This window comes from Leptonotus elevatus, chromosome 10, assembly GCF_054856555.1.
Source record: "Leptonotus elevatus isolate MCC_2025b chromosome 10, RoL_Lele_1.0, whole genome shotgun sequence".
Lineage (NCBI taxonomy): Eukaryota > Metazoa > Chordata > Actinopteri > Syngnathiformes > Syngnathidae > Leptonotus > Leptonotus elevatus.
This window is the reverse complement of record NC_141248.1, coordinates 2,024,809-2,044,141: the sequence shown is the minus strand read 5'-3', so window position 1 is coordinate 2,044,141 and position 19,333 is coordinate 2,024,809. Positions and strand designations below refer to the sequence as shown.

The 19,333-nt window shown below is 37.9% G+C and overlaps 1 protein-coding gene across 18 annotated transcripts in view; it reads left to right on the top strand.

The window, feature by feature from the left end:
• plekha6 (pleckstrin homology domain containing A6) overlaps positions 1-19,333 on the top strand; it is a 141,550-nt gene that overhangs the window by 78,551 nt on the left and 43,666 nt on the right. For 15 of the 18 annotated variants that reach the window (XR_015096359.1, XM_086087823.1, XM_086087824.1 and 12 more), the window contains one exon: positions 13,658-13,851. Coding sequence is in view for 17 of the 18 variants with exons in the window: in XM_086087823.1 (XP_085943949.1) it covers positions 13,658-13,851 (194 nt within the window). In the remaining variant the exon portion in view is untranslated. The remainder of the gene's footprint in view (positions 1-13,657; positions 13,852-19,333) is intronic. The other 3 variants (XM_086087826.1, XM_086087838.1, XM_086087837.1) reach the window with 1 other exon arrangement.

Here is a 19,333-nt window from a genome sequence, read left to right as displayed (position 1 = left end):
TTTTACAAATCCCCTGTATGCACTGCTTTTAACCATGGACCTTTACTGTGTTGAAAAAAGAGTAAATGATTACATAATTGAACGTGTTTGTTACCATGTCAGCATCTGCGTGAAACATACAAAGTGACAGATCTTGGCAGCCCTTTACATTTGTTGAAATCACTGTTTGTCATTATGAGTTTCCTTTACTTTCAGGACATTTTGTTCTTTTTGTTGACTCTTCGTTCATTGCATATCCAGCATGGGAGCAAAGTCCAGCACATGTAGCACACACTTCCTTGTACACCTGCAGCTGGGTTTGCTATGGCAAATAGACTTAGCATGGACTGCCAGCCATGGGGTTCACTTCATCGATATTTCTGATTGGACACTTTGTACTGTTTACTGTGTCGTCTCACTGTGTAATGAAGTTAATATTAACAGGGATCAACTGTATTTGATGCACACTTTCAAAATCTTTCAAATAAAAAGGCATAAGCCACAAAGTAGAATATAAATACATCAAAGAGTAAAATGTAGTGATGAGTTTTAAATGTCAGAAAATAGTACATCTAGAAAAAATTTGATACAGTATTTGAAGTCGTCCATATAAAGCTGAACAATGCTGAGTGTGACAGCTACATCTTGATCATAGAAAAGGTTGTCTAATTTTAAACAAACACGCGCAGTACTGAGACTCATCAATATTCTCAGGGCTTCAGGACAATGACTCATCATTAATGGTGCAACGGATCACAAAAGTCATGGTTTTGATCGGATCACGGATTGGAGTCATGAATTGGATCGTTTTTTGGCTCAGAAAAAAAAGAAAAAGAAAAAATATATATTTATTGTGTAAAACGCTTTTTCCGCTTAAATGAAAACAAAACATAACAATCAATTCAAAGTGTCAAAAATAGCCATTTAGGATTCAGGAACTGGTGGGAGGGGCCAAAGGGGTCAGCTGCATAGTGGGCTGGGCGGCAGCTAAGGCGGGGGGAAGGAGCCCGAGCTGGTGTGTGAGGCTTGGCACCTGTACGTTGGGGTTTACAATGGTAGACGAAAGGGTAGCCTCCCTCTGTCTTCGGGTGGGGGGATCCTGACTGTTGTTTGTGCATATGCACCAAACGGCAGTTTACCCACCCTTTTTGGAGTCCTTGGAGGGTGTGCTGAACAGCGCTCCCCCTGGGGACGCCCTCATTCTGCTGGGGGACTTCAACGCTCACGTGGGCAATGACAGTGAGATCTGGAGGGGCGTGATTGGGATCAGAACCGGAGTGGTGTTCTGTTATTGGCCTTCTGTGTTCGTCACGGATTGTCCATAACAAACACCATGTTCAAACATAGGGGTGTCCATATGTGCACTTGGCACCAGGACACCCTAGGCCGCAGTTCGATGATCGACTTTGTAGTCGTGTCATCGGATTTGCAGCCGCATGTTTTAGACACTCGGGTGAAGAGTGGGGCGGAGCTGTCAACTGATCACCACCCAAACGTATTGTGAGGGTTTGCTGGGAACGTCTGGCGTAATCCCCTGTCAGAAAGAGTTTCAACGCCAACCTCCGGCAGTACTTCTCCCTTGTACTGGGGGAGGCGGGGGACATTGAGTCCGAATGGGCCATGCGCCGCGCCTCCATTGTCGAGGCGGCCGTTCGGAGCTGTGTCCGTAAGGTGATTGGTGCCAAGGTGGTCGTGGCGGCAATCCTAGAAACCCGCTGGTGAAAGGGAGGCCAAATTTGCTGCCGAACTAATGCCTCCTTCTTTAAATACATACAGTGTATATCGCAAACGACTCTTTATCTTCGGCATTTACTGTTCCTCATAATTTGTGGGCAGCCTTTAAAAGTTACAGGCTGTTGGGGTTTACCACACCGGTGATTCAGCGAGTGTACTGTACATCAACAGAAACCTTTAGGCTGTGAATGATTATTAACTGCTAATGAATTGTAAGTGGAGACTAGATTATAAGTGATAATTTACCATTCCTTCAAGCCCTTACACACTAAAAACAGTTGGGTCAAATTTAGCCCAATTTAGGTTAAATTTGACCCAATTACTGAATTCGAAATGGACAGACTACTAAAAAATTGGGTTATTCCATTTTGACCAAAGTTTTATGGTTAAAGTAATATAATTAATTTAGTCAAAACATGCAAAACATTTTTGTTTTTTACACAACTTTTACTTAAAATAATAACTCAAATAGTTCAAATTAACCCATGGCAGTTAATCCCATTGGGTTTTTTTTAATATTAAAATGTACCACACAATAGGCAAGGCAAGGCAAGGCAAGTTTATTTGTATAGCACATTTCATACACAAGGCAACTCAATGTGCTTTACACAAGGAAATAAGCATCGACAAACACAGTAGTTAACAGAGCAAGAAAACAAAAGTAGATTACAAAATTTACTTAAAGAACATACATTGACAATGTTAAAACATTAGACAGCAAACTTTAAAAACATTTAGCGTAAGGAAGTTTAAAAAATAATAATAAAAGAGAAAATACATTATTTAAAACGGTTTATAAATCCTTAACTCATTGAATGCCAGCCATTTTCAGCGCTGCCATCCCCTCAGTGTCATTTTACAGGATTTTAACCAATAATGATGAAACTTAGCTATATTCTAATGCTAATTGCTGCAAAACCGAAACAGATAGAAATATACAGTTTTTCCCGATGAAAGAAGAGACTCTAATCTTTCTTTTGGTAGGTTCCATGTTTTTATAGCAATAGAACACAATATTCTGTGGGTCTTGCAAAATCAGTCAAAATCCAATAAAACAGCAGAGAGTGAATGAGTTAATTTGAACCAAAAATTTCGTTATTTCATACAAAATAACCCAGAAATTTGACCCAACACAAACAACCCAGAAATTGGGTTAATGAAATAACCCAACTGTTTTTAGAGTGTAATAATTCTGCAATTATGTTACAATTAATCAGTGCACAGAAATCCAAAGTTGTACTTCCTCAACCCTGTAGCATAGGAAACATCATTGATTGTTGCATCAACAATGACACAAATTGATTTGAAATGTGCAGCACAGTGGCAAAATCTCCATTGTTGCCTCCCAGCAATATAATTCTGGTTTTGACTGTGTCACCTGTCTTCCTACACTATGTGGAGTTACATTTTCTCTCCGTGCTTGCATTGGCCCTATCCATGTGTTCCTGCTTATCCCCACAATCCAAAATGTATGTTAGCTTCATTGAAAACTGCATTTGTGTGAATGTGAAAAAAATAGTTGGCTGTCTGTATGCATCAGCACTGTGTTTGACTGTTGAAGGGGGTTTTCCGCCTGTCACCCTCAGTCAGCTTGAATAGGCTCGCTGTACGGCCCTGAACAGAATAAGCAGTGTAGGATGGATGGATGGATGATTAATAGATGGAGTGGATGGATGGATGATTAATAGATGGAGTGGATGGATGATTAGTAATTGAACATTACTTTAACCCACATAGATCACTGCTTTGCTTGACCTTATTCCACTTTCTGGGTGACATATGCAAACGTCTATCTTTGAGCACTACAGTAATGTTTCATACATCTGCTACATTACTACCATTTGCCAAATCATTTTTATTTTATCATGAGCTCCATTAACTCATTCACTCTTAGCCATTTTCACTAAAGCAACCTCCTTCGCTCCCGACTGTTTTACTGGATTTTTACTGTATTTGCAAGGCCCATGGAATATTGTGTTCTCCATGCATCCATCCATCCATCATCTACCGCTTATCCGGGGTCGGGTCGCGGGGGCAGCAGCTTTAGCAGGGAAGCCCAGACTTCACTCTCCCCAGCCACTTCAGCCAGCTCCTCCGACGGGATCCCAAGGCGTTCCCAGGCCAGCCGAGAGACATAGTCTCTCCAGCGTGTCCTGGGTCGTCCCCAGGGCCTCCCGCCGGTGGGACATGCCCGGAACACCTCTCCAGGGAGGCGTCCAGGAGGCATCCGAGCCACCTCAACTGGTTCCTCTCAACGCGGAGGAGTAGCGGCTCGACACTGAGTCCCTCCCGGATGACCGAGCTTCTCACCCTATCTCTAAGGGAGAGCCCGGATACCCTGCGGAGGAAACTCATTTCGACCGCTTGTATCCGGGATCTTGTTCTTTCGGTCACGACCCACAGCTCGTGACCATAGGTGAGGGTAGGAACGTAGATCGACCGGTAAATCGAGAGCTTTGCCTTTTGGCTCAGCTCCGTCTTTACCACAACGGACCGATACAGAGTCTGCATCCGCCTGTTGATCTCCCGCTCCAACCTACCCTCAATCGTGAACAAGCAATTAGCATTTGAATATAGCTAAGTTTCATCATTATTCAGAAATCTGTTGAAAACATTGGGGAAAAGAACTTGTTGCAACATGGCCCTGGTTGATCTACTATACTCTGCTGCCACCTGCTGGCCGTTTTTGTAATACCTACCATTGCTTTAAGCGTCCTCTTCAGGCCAGAGGCTGCATCAAAGCCATCTGTATGCTCTAGCATAAAAAAAACAATAAAAAAGCGTATTAATAAGTTTTTGGAACCATGGCAATATTTAAAATACAACGCTTGTATACGTTTTTGGGAGCAAATTAGTTAATTTGTGCGTAAGTGTCAAACTGCCAATGTAGAGTTTTGACACGGCTATTTCATTCATACGTACTGCAACCGTACTGAATGTACTGATAAAGCCGTTCAAATTGCTTGATTCAAATCGTTAAAACGTATTAATAAAGTTGTTCGAACGTATTGGTTGTTATTCCAATGTCTTGATAGAATGTAGGCCAAATGCACAATTGCACATGCACAATTAAGTCAATACCCCATGACATTATGGCAGTGGTGGGCAAACTTGGTCCTCAAGGGCCGACGTCCTGCAGGTTTTGGAGGTTTCCCTGCTGCAACGCAGCTGATTCCAATCAATAGGATCGTTACCAAGCTTATGCAGAGCTTGCTGATGAGCTGATCATATATCAGCTGTGTTGGAGAAGTGAAACATCCAAAACCTGCAGGACTCCGGCCTTCGAGGACCGAGTGTGCCCACCCCTGCATTATGGGAACAAATTTAATGTTTTTTGCATTTAGCCCATGTTTTAGCAATACGTTCAAAGTACTTACTTCAAATGGCTTTACTAAAGGTTTGAACTTCACCAAAACATAGCCTATTCAAAACTGTCCAGATTGACAGTTCCATGCTCCCGTAAATTTGTCACTTGTACATTAAGGACCTCGTGTTTGTTGGTGCTGCCACCATACAGATCCCAATCAGGCGCAATGGTGTGTTACTCTCTATGATCCAAGATCAAGGTCCCCATGGCTTTTTGGGGCGTTTAGTCCATGTTGTTAAAGTTGATTTGTTGTTGACAGACTTGTAGTGTAACCTCTATTAATTGATATAATTAGAGCTGTCAAATGAATAAATTTTTTAATCAGATTGAACACATCTTAGAATTTAGAAAAAGGCTTTTTGTTCAAAAAATTTTGAACCACCAAATTTGAAGAACACCTGTTATGTGTTAATTCTTTCGACATTTAATGTTATGAGGACGTCTTCAACATTTTTTGATCCACTACACACGTTCATCCTCTTTTTCTAATCAGTTAATTACTTGCATAGTTAAAAATGGAAAAAAATGACCCCAATATTTTGACATGAACAAATATTCTGAATGTCATACGCAAACATTTACTATATTAACTATTTACTTTAAAGCATGTGCTACCTTTTACGTAACCATCCGCTGTCAAGGAAAATGATTCATCTGCGGTCAAAATTAATAGTGTAATTGATCGCGTTAATACATGATTAATGCACTATTTTTTGTGATTAATTAATTAGTTAACACTTTAACTTTGACAGCACTTTATATAATAAAATACCCTGGCTACAATTCAAGTAGTGCCACATGTCCATACATCACCGTGTAATGATTTTTTGCTGCTTGTTGAGGTCAAGCATTGGTCTTTTACCTTGTTGGAGGTACTGAACCCCACCAGGTTCCTATGCCCATTCACCGAACCCTTTTATATTGAAAAATAAAATGACTTTTATCAATTTCAAGACATTAGTATAGGGTTTGCTGGTGAACAAAATGAACAGGGGCTCTCTTTACCTTGAAATCAGAAAGTGTTGTGTTCTTCTATTTCCTATGCAGCTTAAGGAAGTGTTCCTTTCATTTTGTTAGGTAGTTGTGCTGGACTAGAGTTGCTCAATTGCAAATCATGTGGTTAGGACGCTGACTCCCATCACTCAGATGGAACCCAGGGGGAGAAGGTACATTGAAAACAGCAGGCCCCAGAATTGACCCCTGTGGAACATCATAGGTTTTTTATAAATGTGAATCTATATTGCACATATTCATCCGACCATACTATGCTTGACATAGTATGAAGGAAGTACAATAATAAAGAAATCACACGATGTACCATCATAAAAGCTACCAAGTTGACTACTGAGCACACCGAATTCCCTGCAGAACAGATAGGCCAAGAAAAGTAGCGTGACTGATCAACCTGCAGTCAATGATGGCCAAGCGGGTCATACCATCATGAATCATTTGTCATGGTGTGTGTCTTGACCTTTGCCGAGTTCCTGAGACTCACCAAACCCACGTTTAGAACCACTGATTTAGAGTTTACTATTTACAGTGTAGTGAAAGTTTGTTAACTGAACATTTATTTTATGAGATTATTATTCTATTAAATTTTGGTGCTTTTGGTGATTTATGGGGCCATTATTGTAGCAAAACTATTTACAAATGCGCACTTGGATCCTCAAAAATGTAAAAAGAATTTGTATCGTAACCAAAGTTGCAAATGTGTGATGAGAATCTACAAATGTGTGACTGAAGTCACAAACGCGTCACCCATCATACATTTGTGACTCGAGCTATTTATTTGTAGATTTGGGTAACACATTTGTGACTTCAATCACACATTTGTAGATTCTCATCACACATTTGTGATTTCAGTTACACGTGTAGATTTGGGTTACACATTCGTGACTTCAGTCACACATTTGTAGATTCTTGTCACACATTTGTGACGACAGTTACACATTTGTAGATACTTGTCACACATTTGTGACTTCAGTTACACGTGTAGATTTGGGTTACGCATTTGTGACTACAGTCACACATTTGTAGATTCTTGTTAAATATTTGTTTCTTTGGTTTTGGTTACAAATTGTTTTTACATATTTGTGTATTGAAATACGCATTTGTAAATGGTTTTGCTACAATAATGGCCCCATAGTCATTTCTCAACAATGCGGTACAGGTTACAGTTTACATGATGTAACAAAGGTCCTGTCTAAATTTTACAATGTCCCTCAGGCTGTCATTGACGTGGGATCATGTTCCCACCTGTCTCTTCCAAAGCTGACTGATCCAACGACTTCTGCCTATGACATGTAATCTATGGAAAATGACCCACATACGACACATGAGAAAATGAGCAAACTGAGGGAGATTTACTGGTACATCTCCAATGTCAATCAAAAATTAGTAAGTTGTGATTTGAACTTTTGCACGTTTATACAGCTTCATTTAATTTATTTTTATTTATTTAACAGGTACATTGCACAACAAATGTGTTGCACAGACCAGAAATAGCTCGAAGCTAATTTTCATCTGTAGTCAGTAGTTAGAAGCAGTGACAACAGGTCTGTACAACAGCTCTGTACAATAAACCGATCAAATCCATATACAAAAACATAGATAAAACATCTCAGAAGAAGCACCAGCAAAAATATACCAATCAGCAACACTCCAAATACATCATATAAACACACAGAATTATTTAAGCTTTCAAGGTTTTTCTCTGTTTCGAGCCTGACATCAATCCATCCAATTATCACCAGTTAATCATTTTCCTTTCTTTTGATACTTCAATAGCTTGTTTGAATAATACATTTTCTGATACTCAGGATCGCCTACTTTATTCTTTGTTGATGGTTAAATACAGATGTGTGATGGTATTTTAAGTCTAGCAGCATTGTTATGGATTATTTGCGGCTCAGGCTGGGTTTAAAGTAGCACTCAGAACCTTTTCAACCTTACTAAAATATTTTCATAACTCTTCTGATGAAACATTGACTCAAAATTCGTTGAATAGTACCTTTGCCATGACTTGAGGGGGTCTATATCATTTTTACTGACACTAAGCAACTTTGAGGAGGATGGTAGGAACACTGCCACACAAAAAAACTAGAAATGTGCTGACTGCTTTATGGCATACGTCACTTCCCCTTTTAGCCATTCGTTACAAAGACGGAAGTCAATTTGAATGTCGACGCACAATTACTGCTTTTCTGGCAGAAGCTGCAAATCAACTGAAAAGTTTTTTTCTGAGGAAACAAAAAAGAAAAAGGACAGCTGCCTGGATAAAAGGACAGTCAATGATCAACATTGGCCCGGCTTTCACTCGCTGGCGTGAGCTAAAAAATCGACACAATGCGCTTGTCCTCATGGGAAATGTGGTCTTCTTTTAGACATAACAATACCGCTTTTGTCCATATGGCGTCGTCATTATCAACGTAAACTGAAAGTTCCTTAGAATCGAATAATTGATATTGAATCGATTTTCCTTTTCAAGCCCATGAATCATTTATATGAATCTGAAATTACTGTTCACATGAGTTGAAGTATTTTCTTATTTATGAAAGACCTGGTTTATTGCACACAATTCAGAATCGTTTTAATTTATATTATTCTGAAAATGTTTTCATCTTTTTCTTGCTCATGTCAATGCTTGTGTAACACTTAAGTGATAATAACACGTGTTGAAATTTACTTTGGAACTTAATATTTGTTTTTGAGTTTTTATCATGTCCTTGACATTTAACTCAGTTGCTTCCAAAAACATTATATTTTAAATATTGCAATGGTCCAAAAAACGTATTTATATGTTTTTGTTATTATTATTATTATTATTTTTAATGCTAGAGCATACAGAAGGCTTTAATGCAGCCTCTGACCTGAGGAAGTCGCTTAAAGGGATTTTCAGGAGTAAAAAGTTAATCTATCCAGAATTAATTTGATGATTTCATCTACAATTAATACCTTTAAATACAAATGTTTCCACTTGCTGTCGACTGAAGATGACATCACCTGTGCTGGGGAAGTAGGGAATGACCCTAGTCTACTTCCTCAGCACAAGTGATGTCATCTTCAGTCGTCAGCCAGTGGAAAATTTGATTTTTAAAGGTATTAATGGTACAGGAAAAATAATGAAGTTATGAAATTCATTCTGAACAAAATATTTACTTTTTACTGCTGAAAATGGCTCAATGAGTCAAGTATCCCTTTAAAGCAATGGCAGTTATTACAAAAAACTGACAGCAGGTGGCAGCAGAGTATAAGAGATCAACCAGGGCCATGTTGCAACAAGCTCTATTCCCCAGTGTTTGTGAATAATGATGAAACTTTGCAAAACGGAAACAGATAGAAATATACTTTTTTTTTCTGGTAAAAAAAGAGACTCTAATCTTCTTTTTGGTAGGTTCCATGTTTTGATAGCAATAGAACACGATATTATGTGGGCCTTTAGTCAAAAACATCTGTAAAAATCCAGTAAAACAGCCGGGAGTGAATGGGGATTGCTTCAGTGAAAATGGCTGGGAGTCAATGAGTTAAGAATAATTGATATCCCATAATTAATTGATTGAAGTGAAGTGAATCAAATTCAATCGGGAAAAATTGAAATCGAATAGAACTGAACTCTTGTGAAGCGAAATCAAATTAAGTAAATTGGAATTGATACCCAGCCCTATGTGCGGCCTATGTGTGCACTTCCTAAATACTAAAGTAGTCATAAAAAATATTTCATAGAATGGTGTTACCATACTGACAGACTTTTTCATTTTTTATTTTTAGCTTGCTCATTAAATTAGTTAAGATAATTATTTGCATTTGTCAACTATTGGCAGAACCCTGAAAGAAAAATAAAATTGTTTAGTATCACTTTTAATACTAATTGTATACCAGTCATTAGTCCTCCCTAGAAGTTTACAAATGGACTGATGGCAGATGTTGTTGCCAGCGTACTTTCCCCTTGTTTCACTCATTTCTGTCTTTTTTTCTTTTCTCTCAAATTAATGGCAGGGCAATATGTGCCACTACATGGCAGGGTTGCGATGACCTCAGATGACCAGCTATTTTGTAAATAGTCGGTCAAAGCTTTTCTGACTCATGCCCGCGGAGCAATTGTTAATGAGTCAACAATATTATATAATACTTGAGAGATAAATCTTTCCCAAATTTCATCTCAATCTGTCAAGCAAATATCCCACACAAAATATTTCATGGGTAGCGGCACATTTATAGGATCTACATTTTGGACCTATTTTAAGTGGATCTTGAAAGGTGAACACCCTTGATTTGTATTTATTTATTTCTAACTCGCTGACATGTTTTGTTTTTTCATCATACAGTGTGATATCAATCTACATCACAAATCCTATTTGAATGATATCTGTTATATAGTGAAACATGTCCAACTCAATCCCTACAGATAATTGACTTTGTTACTAAGAGTTGTTTTATTTTTGCCATTCTATTGTGGAGTTCTGAAAACCTGTTGTACCTGCAACTTTACAACCTTGGCTCTACAGACAGGGGTGTGTCCATAGCCAGAGGACATCTTGTGAGAAGAAAACATGTCAACAACTGTCTGTTTAAAAGCATTTCAGTGCTTTAGGTGAACATATTTAGAAAATATTTGATTTGTAATTATATACAAATAGTTGGGTTGTTGGAGTGCAGCTGATACAAATTATACAACCTAGTAAATCTTATATATTATCTGCACATTTTCTAAAATGCGTCTGAAAGTGAGTCGCCTGAAGGCATTGTAAGTTAACCACTCAAAATTGTGCAGATTTGTGACATCACCCGCAGCACAATGTGTGTGTGAGTGTGGGTACAAATTTTCTGTGTATACAAGGCCTGTCACATTACTCCATAGTGTTAAATCCATGGGTGTGTTTGTGTAACTTGTGTGGGCAGTACAGGTATGCCTCACCCTTGCAGCCTAAAGTTCAAAAGAAAATCTGCTGTGATTGGTTTATGATAAAACATCAGCTGGGATCTACTCCAGCTCAGCTATGGAACCTAATGACATAGACAAAGTACTATAGAAGAAAAAGGATGAACTATTAAATAAAATAAAAACATACATACTAATGTGCTGCATTATTATAATCTTGGGTTTCCATTTGGAAACAGCTACTGTATAATATATGTTATGTGTTCTATTATACTGACTTTATAGAGATGGACAACTGTGAGGTCGTGACATAATGTACACCGTAAAAAAGAAAAAAGTAATATAACAGAATTTTATTTTTTATTTTAGTTATTTTTTTTATTTAAACATAATTTGATTTACAAAAACAAACTGACAAATGTAAAATAACATGAAATCACTGTAACTTTAAAAACAATATTTATCTTCTTTTATAAAAAAAAAACTCCATTAGAAATACAAAAAAAAAGGTGTTTGAAACAGGAAAGGACAGCATTGGTTCAAATGATTTTGACTCCACTTTTCCTAACTGATATTAGTATTGGTGACATAAGTCTTTAGCTTGCGGACTTTACCTGCAAAATATTAGCTTACTAATAAAATGTAAAATATACAGATACTACTCTTTTTTTGTGAAGGATCACTGATGATGTTTTTCATTTATTTTGGAATTGCCCATTGTCTAAGAAATAATGGAAACGTGTTTACAGGTATACGTAATTCTGTTTGTGTGGAAGTGTGCCTTTCCTTTTGCTTGGAATGTATATTTCTTGGCCTCATAGACCATCCATTTTTTTATGAGTGTTTTTATTTATTTATTTATTTTTACATTATGTTTAAAGTCTTGAGTGTGAAATTTGAGCGTCTTTGCATTGTGATTTGTGATGTTTTTCATTCACTGAGCACAAGAAATAACATTTAATGTGCCATGTTCAAGTGTAAACACTGGGCAACGAAGATACAGAAGTAAAAATAGTAAATAAATATTTTACATTTTACATTCATTTAATTGACCTTAGCTGACCTATTTCATCCATTTATTTAAATTAAGTTACCTGTCAAATACTTCAGTGGTCGCTCTTTCCTGACATTTTCCACATATATTTGGGTTTTATCCCCTTGATAAATAAAATTAGTATTTAGAAACGGCAAAAAAAATAATTTTTGATTGGGTTGTTTTTGTGACGTATTCAAATTGGCTTGATAAGCCAAAACATTTAACTGTGATAAAAATGGAAAAGGACAAATAAAAGAATAAAACAAAGGGTAAGGGGCAAATATTTTTATTAAGGCACTTAATCCGAATGATGGATATGGGATTTGTCATGCTCTTGTGCCACAAAAAAAAAAAAAAAAAGTCAACTGAACCTTGCAAGATATATATATATATGTATATATATACTGTATATACACGCACACACATTACGTACTACAATACTACAATATATGTTGTCATTATAATCTATATCACTTATTTTTGGTAAAAACAATAATTCTAACATTTCTAATCCAAAAGTGTGGCAGTGTCAATAACTAATTCTTACTCTTTGCATCTTTGCTTCCTTCTGTGTTCACTGAAGGTTAACACAAGGAACAGTGACGAACAAAGGACAAACGCATGCACACACATGCACACACACAGCCCCTCCTCTGTTGCTAGGCTACTGCTGGGTGGTTCTGTGTAGTCAGTCAGCCCATTGCATCACAGCACTGTCACTGCAGTAGGCGGAACATATTTGTGTTTCAAGCCGGAACGTGTTTATTAAAACTGTTTATTCGTGACATAATTTCCTACTGATGCTATTGCTGTATACTGTATATGTATATTCTCTCTCTCTCTCTCGCTCTCTTTCTCTCTCTCTCTCTCTCTATATATATATATAGTACTGTATACATATTCTCTGAAAGGTTATTCTTTTATTTTGGCTCTGCTGCTATCTGGTGGTCATTGTAACAATTACTAGTGAGTGGTTTGAACTGGAAGTGATTGTTGACTTCGGAATAGAATTTGCTGTATTTAGACAGGTTTTATAGTGTAGTGTGGAGATTGTGCTATTCTTTCAGTTTCTTTTCGCACGCACGCACACACGCCCCCCCCCCCCCCCCCCCACACACACACACAATCTTTTACATTTCAGACTCAACATGACCTTTGTAATCCCAACCCGTAAACTTGACCCTTCCTTGTCTCTTCTTCCTTCCATATTGTATTTAAACAACACCTCATGAGCTCTACCGGCCTTCACTCCTTGTTTCCTGTTTGGGTATAAAAGTAAAGTAGGTACAAGTGGTGATTGTTTATTAACTCTTCTGTATGCATATATGCATGCAGCATGTCTATTTACATTATAATGCATGTTCTATTGTTACTGTTTGCAATAATAACATGAAAAACACAAAAAAAACATGCATAACAGTTTTTTTTATACTGATTTGTTAATGTTGAAGTTTATCAAACTGCTTGTGTTGTATTATTCATCACTCCAGAGCAAATTTCAGCATCATCATGTACATAAAATATTATTAAACAAAGGCAGAAGAACCTTTGCATCCCGGCAAACATCTCCCGTGCATGAGGAGATACATTTTTTGCACATGACATGAATGGAAATGATGCAGATTGTTATTCTTATCTGTTCTTGTTCTGTCTACATCTCTAGGTGTGGTTGGGAGAGGAACAGGAAGAGGAACAGGACGAAAATGGGGAGTTGAAAGCTCCTGTTGTGTTTTGCGTACAGGCGGAACATGCTGGAACCAGGACATATTACTTCAGTACAGATAGCTATGAAGAGCAGAATGAGTGGATCACAGCCATGAGTGAGGCTGCAGAGGTCAACGTTAATCCGTCACACAGGTGGTGCACCTACACGTACACACAACCAACAAATTAAATTTTAAATCATGCGTTTCATACAGGCAGCATGGTCCACTACTGGTTAGCAAGGTTATTTTAGTTAATGAAAACGATCGAAAAACAATTCAAACTAAAATTTAAAAAACTATTTTGTGAACGAGATAAAATAAAAACGAAAATGCTTTTTAAAAAAACAAAAACTAACTGAAAGTACATTTAATGTTAACAAAACTAACAAAAACTAACTATAGTTATAGCAAAAATATCATTTATTTTAGTCTTTGGTAATTAATTGAATGCATGAGCCTTTGGGTATGATTTTAAATGTGATTGAAGTATATTTATTTAAATAATAACCGTAATAAAGACGTTTGAAAGTGTGTCACACAGAAGTGATGTCATTTAGCAGCAGCCAATTGAAAAGCACCTTCAGATGACGTCGCTCCTCGGCGACAATTTTGCACGCTTGACTTTTGGCTCCAATGGCTTGGCTCGTCTGATTTTTCATTTAACTCAGCCGAAATGCAACGTTAGGTAAGCAATGTATTACTTTTTTCATTTCACCATAATGTTTATTAAATATTGCGCACAGGTAAAATAAGATAAAAAATAGAAAACTAATACTCAAACTAAGCATTTAAAAAAAACAGAACCACCCTGAAAACGAATTAAAATTAACTAAATTTAAAAAACAAAACTCAAAATGAAACAAAAACAAACTAAAATAAAAAATTGCAAAACTATAATAACCCTGGTTAGCACATCTGCTTCGCAGTTTGGTTCAGGGTTTGAATCCCTGTCCCAACCTTTCTATGTGAAGTATGCATGTTTTTTGTGGGAATGCTACTCCAGCTTCCTTTCAGATTCCCATAAAATGCATGTTAAAATTAATTGAGGTCAGTGAACCGGGGGCATTTGCGGCCTGCTGTCAATGGTCAATTTGTCAATGTTTTTGTATGCGGCCTTTGGCAGTAAAAGTTTCTTCTAAATCCAAAGGTGTGAGTGGGAATGGTCGTTTCTCCTCATGTTCTCTGTGAGTTTAGTGTTTAGAGCAGGGGTCTATTTCACAAAGCAGGTTTAGTGAGAACCCTGAGTCAAGAAACCCTGAAATGTGGGAAACTGCATTTTCCGCTTCAGAAAACTTAAACCTGTTTCATAAAAAGAGGTAATATAAGCTCTCGGTCAGTTACCGTAGTAACAGGGTCCATGAACCTAATCTGGTCGGTAGCAGGTTTTTCACAATGAACCTTGAGTTTTTCCCTGTCCTTTCAGCCACACACATCTCATTTCCTCATTTAATTTAAATTTAATCCATCCTTACATTTGCAACATTACCAGCCATAGTCATATGCGCTCACATCGCAACATATATTGTGTTGCGCTCCGTTTTTTTCTTATACCTTATATTGAATAATGTTTGTAATATTTCAATTAAGTTTTTATATTTCAACTTGTCAAGTGCGCTTTCCTCCCGCAGAATAGCACCTAAATGAAATGAATTTATGAGCTATCATTCAACAGGTTTTCCCTGTAATATTATTGTAATTGCAAAGGACTACATTTCAATTTACGCATAGACCCAAGCAGCAACGTTCTCCCCGGGCCACGCCGCTTCCCTCTATGGGTGTTGCGCTTTTTTTCTAAAGACATGTTCAAATTTGCCATATGTTAGCATCAAGATTTCCAGTTGAGAGGGGTAAAAAATTCGGAAGCAGAGCGCGGCGCTGCGCTCTGCTTCCCCGTTGCCAAGGTAACTCGTCGAATCGGGGCTCCATTGATGTGGTCTTTTTAGTGTAATGGTAACACGAGGCGAAACTACCTCCAGGTGAAACTTGATAAAACTACCTCAAATCAGCTGTCCTGGAACCGATAAACACAGAGTTTCCTCTCTCAGTTTATGTCAACTCAGGATTAGTCTCAGTGTTTATTGAACATGCTTTGTGAAATAGACCCCAGGGATTTCAAATTCACGGCCTGCAGAAAGATATTTTGCAGCCTGAGGTTAAAGTTCAATGTTAGTGTGGCCCCCATCTGTTTTGCCATGTCATTACCCTGGGTGTTTTATGTGTATGTTGTTGTTGTTGTTTTTTTTATCACTTACAGGCTACCATAATTCACATAACTTGACAACTTTTGGCAATGTAATTGTAATGAAGTGGCACTATAGAAGAAGAAAAATACTATATATCCTGTCACCCAGTCTCAGTCCTGTCTTTTTTCAAACTCTGCTGTGAAGAGAGCGGTTGGCAACTAAAACAGCATATTTATTAAAGAAAATCAGGGGTCTATTTCACAAAGCAGGTTTAGTGAGAACTCTGGGTCAAGAAACCCTGAAATCTGGGAAACTCTGCGTTTTCCGTTTCAGAAAGGGAGGTTTTCACAATGAACCTCGAGGTTTTCTCTGTTCCCGCCTGCTTTTAGCCACATTTCCTCATTCATAAAATCCACTGCGGCGCGTTTTTGTGTAAATTCGCCTATAGTGTATAGTGTAAAGTCTACTTTTGTCACAAACATGGCATGTCAATGACAATGACCCTATTGATGAAGGTGCCGCATTATTGCGCATGGAATTAAATATTCGTCGTGAGATTGTTATCAGACCATAGATAGCTGGCATTTTCGGACAATTATCTTTTTGAGTTGTACCGTTTTACATCACAGTCCATCACCTACATACACAACTTGATCCGTCCTTACATTTGCAACATTACCAGCCGTAGTCATGCGCTCACATCACAGCATATATTGTGTGTTGCGCTCAGTTTTTTTCTTATAACCGTTTGAGTAATGTTCTTATATTTCATCTTAAGTCAAGTGTGCTTCTCCCACGCAGGATTGCACCCTAATGAAATGAATTAATGAGCTACCATTCAACAGGTTTCCCCTGTAATATTATTGTGATTGCAAAGGACTACATTTAAATTTACGCATTGACCCGACACCCGAGCAGCAACGTTCTCCCACACCGCCTTCCTCTATGGGGAGCTGCTGCGGTGTTGCACTTTTTTTTCTAAAGACATGTTCAACTTCGCCATATGATCGCAATAAGATTTTCAGTTGAGAGGGGTAAAAAAAACTAATCGGGGCTCCATTGATATGGACTGTTTAGTGTAGTGGCAACGCCAGGTGAAACTACTCTGCGTTGATATAACTACCTCAAATCAGCTGTCCTGGAACCGAAAACGCAGTTTCCTATCTCAGGGCATGTCAACTCGCTGTTCAGGGTTAGTCTCAGTGTTTGTTGAACATGCTTTGTGAAATGGACCCCTTGGGGGTTTTTCCATCAACACAGCTAAAGAAAGCAAGGCTCATGCAAAAAAGCGAGGCTGTAGTGAAGACCATCTCCGAATAAAGCGCCAAGTCGTTCCACTAACCCATTCCAGCCGCGTCTAGTCAAGGCTAACTAACGTAAGACAGGCTTGCATAGCCTGGCTGTGTACACGCTCCCGGGGTAGACAAGAAACCCTGATGAGTCGATCGGCGAAATTGCAATCAATTATGTCAAAAGACAGCAAAACGAGAGCAGTATACTTCTCACAAACAGAACAAAAGTTATTGATTGAGCTGTATGAGGAATTCAAGGCAGAAATCATCTAAAAAGGCAATACTGCTGCTATCAATAAGACGAGGGAAATATCATTGGCAATTAAAAAAAAAAATAGCCGACAGACTAAGTACAATTGTTTCATGTTAGATGTGTATTTCACATTAATAGTGTTATTAATTATCAATTTAATGTAAAGCACTTTGAATTGACCTACATATTCATTCTTCACTGTTACATCTCAACAGTAGCCAAAAGCGATCATGTCAACAAGTTGGCAGGTAGCCTATAACAATATATATATATATAAAATAAAACAAAATAGGTGTCGAGCTGTAAATATGTTGCCCACCATTATAGCCACCAGAAAAAAGACTGAGGCCACTGCCACAGGTGGGGGACCTCCACCTGCTACATTCACATCAGCAGAAGATCTGGTGCTGAGCAGCAGTCTGGGGTGGGCACTGATTGAGGGAATAAAGGGGGGAACCCTGACCCATCTGGGTGGGAAGGCATTTTTTATGTGACTATATTGTTTTTACCTCTTTTTATGTAGAACACTTATAATGATGATAATAATTATAAGGCATCTTGAAGTTACATTTGATGTGTGACTTGAAGACTTCTATATGAATGAGTTTAATTAAAGCAATTTAAGCGATTTCGTAAACAGTGAAAGTGGTGAGAAATGATTTTCATGGACTTTTTATTTTTATTACATGAAATAAATGATGCAAGTCGGCCCTCTAGGGTAGTGTGCTAAATTATATCTTATTTAAATAAAAAAAAAACTAAATGTGCAGAAATGTCATTAATCAAATACAATGTCATACAAAAGCAAATATACCATTTCAGGTGCTACACAAGCGCAGAAATCCACGTTTTTTGACACAAAGCTTAACTAAGTTTGACTAAGTTAGGTCTGCAGCATAAATTTCCATGGTTACCGAGTTAGCATTCACACAAACCACTTTGATGGAATGGAACACTGACTTAAAATGAGCCAGGTTTATTGAAATGAGCCAGGCTTTTCCACAGCATACATTTCCATGGATACTGAGTGGGAATTTATATAACCCACATTGATGGAACGGAACTCTGATAAATAAATAAAAAAGAGCCGGCGAAATAAGACAGGCTTTTCCTTAATCCGGCTTGATGGAATACCCCCCTGGAGATGGAGGGTTTTTGTTGTTGTTGAGCACAGGGCCACCCTGACATGTCTTGAATGCAAAATTGATGTGCACCTGTGACCCCAAGGAACATGTTTGTTTGTTTTTGCCCCCCCCCGTACCAAAATAAATTGCACATCCACTACAGTCGCTGCCAGTGGCGCACATTTGTCAGAATGTGCGCAGGTAGTATAAACAATATTAATAAATTTATTCTGCATATATGTATTTGTTTTTAGTTTTCTTTAATGTTAATAAGTACACAATGATATACAGAGGTGTACTTATAACAATTTTAAAAGCAAATGATACTATTTATACTCCCGGCGGAGAGTTGGAGGATTGCGTAATATATTCTTCTTTCAGAAAAAAATAATTGAGAAGCTCTGCTCTATGGACAAAAGTGTGGGCCCCGCCCAAAAAAAAATTCTAAATGCTTTAATGATTACAAATATATATTAAAATGTTACATTGAAGGCTAACTGTTTCAACTGAATATCTGCTCATTATAATTATGACACACACTGCAAATACATTCAAGAGCCATGTGTACTGCTTAGCACTAACGTGTTTCACGGAGCGGAAAATATTATGATTACTAGTCGTGACCTAAAGTATTGTAGTGGTTCAAAAAGGTCAACTTCATTGGCGTGTCATTACTAAACTTTATTAGTATGCAATTGCACATCCAAATTTGCTGCAGGAATGTGTGAGGGCCAATAATTTGTATTACAAATATTGCAATAGCAATATTACATGTTCATAT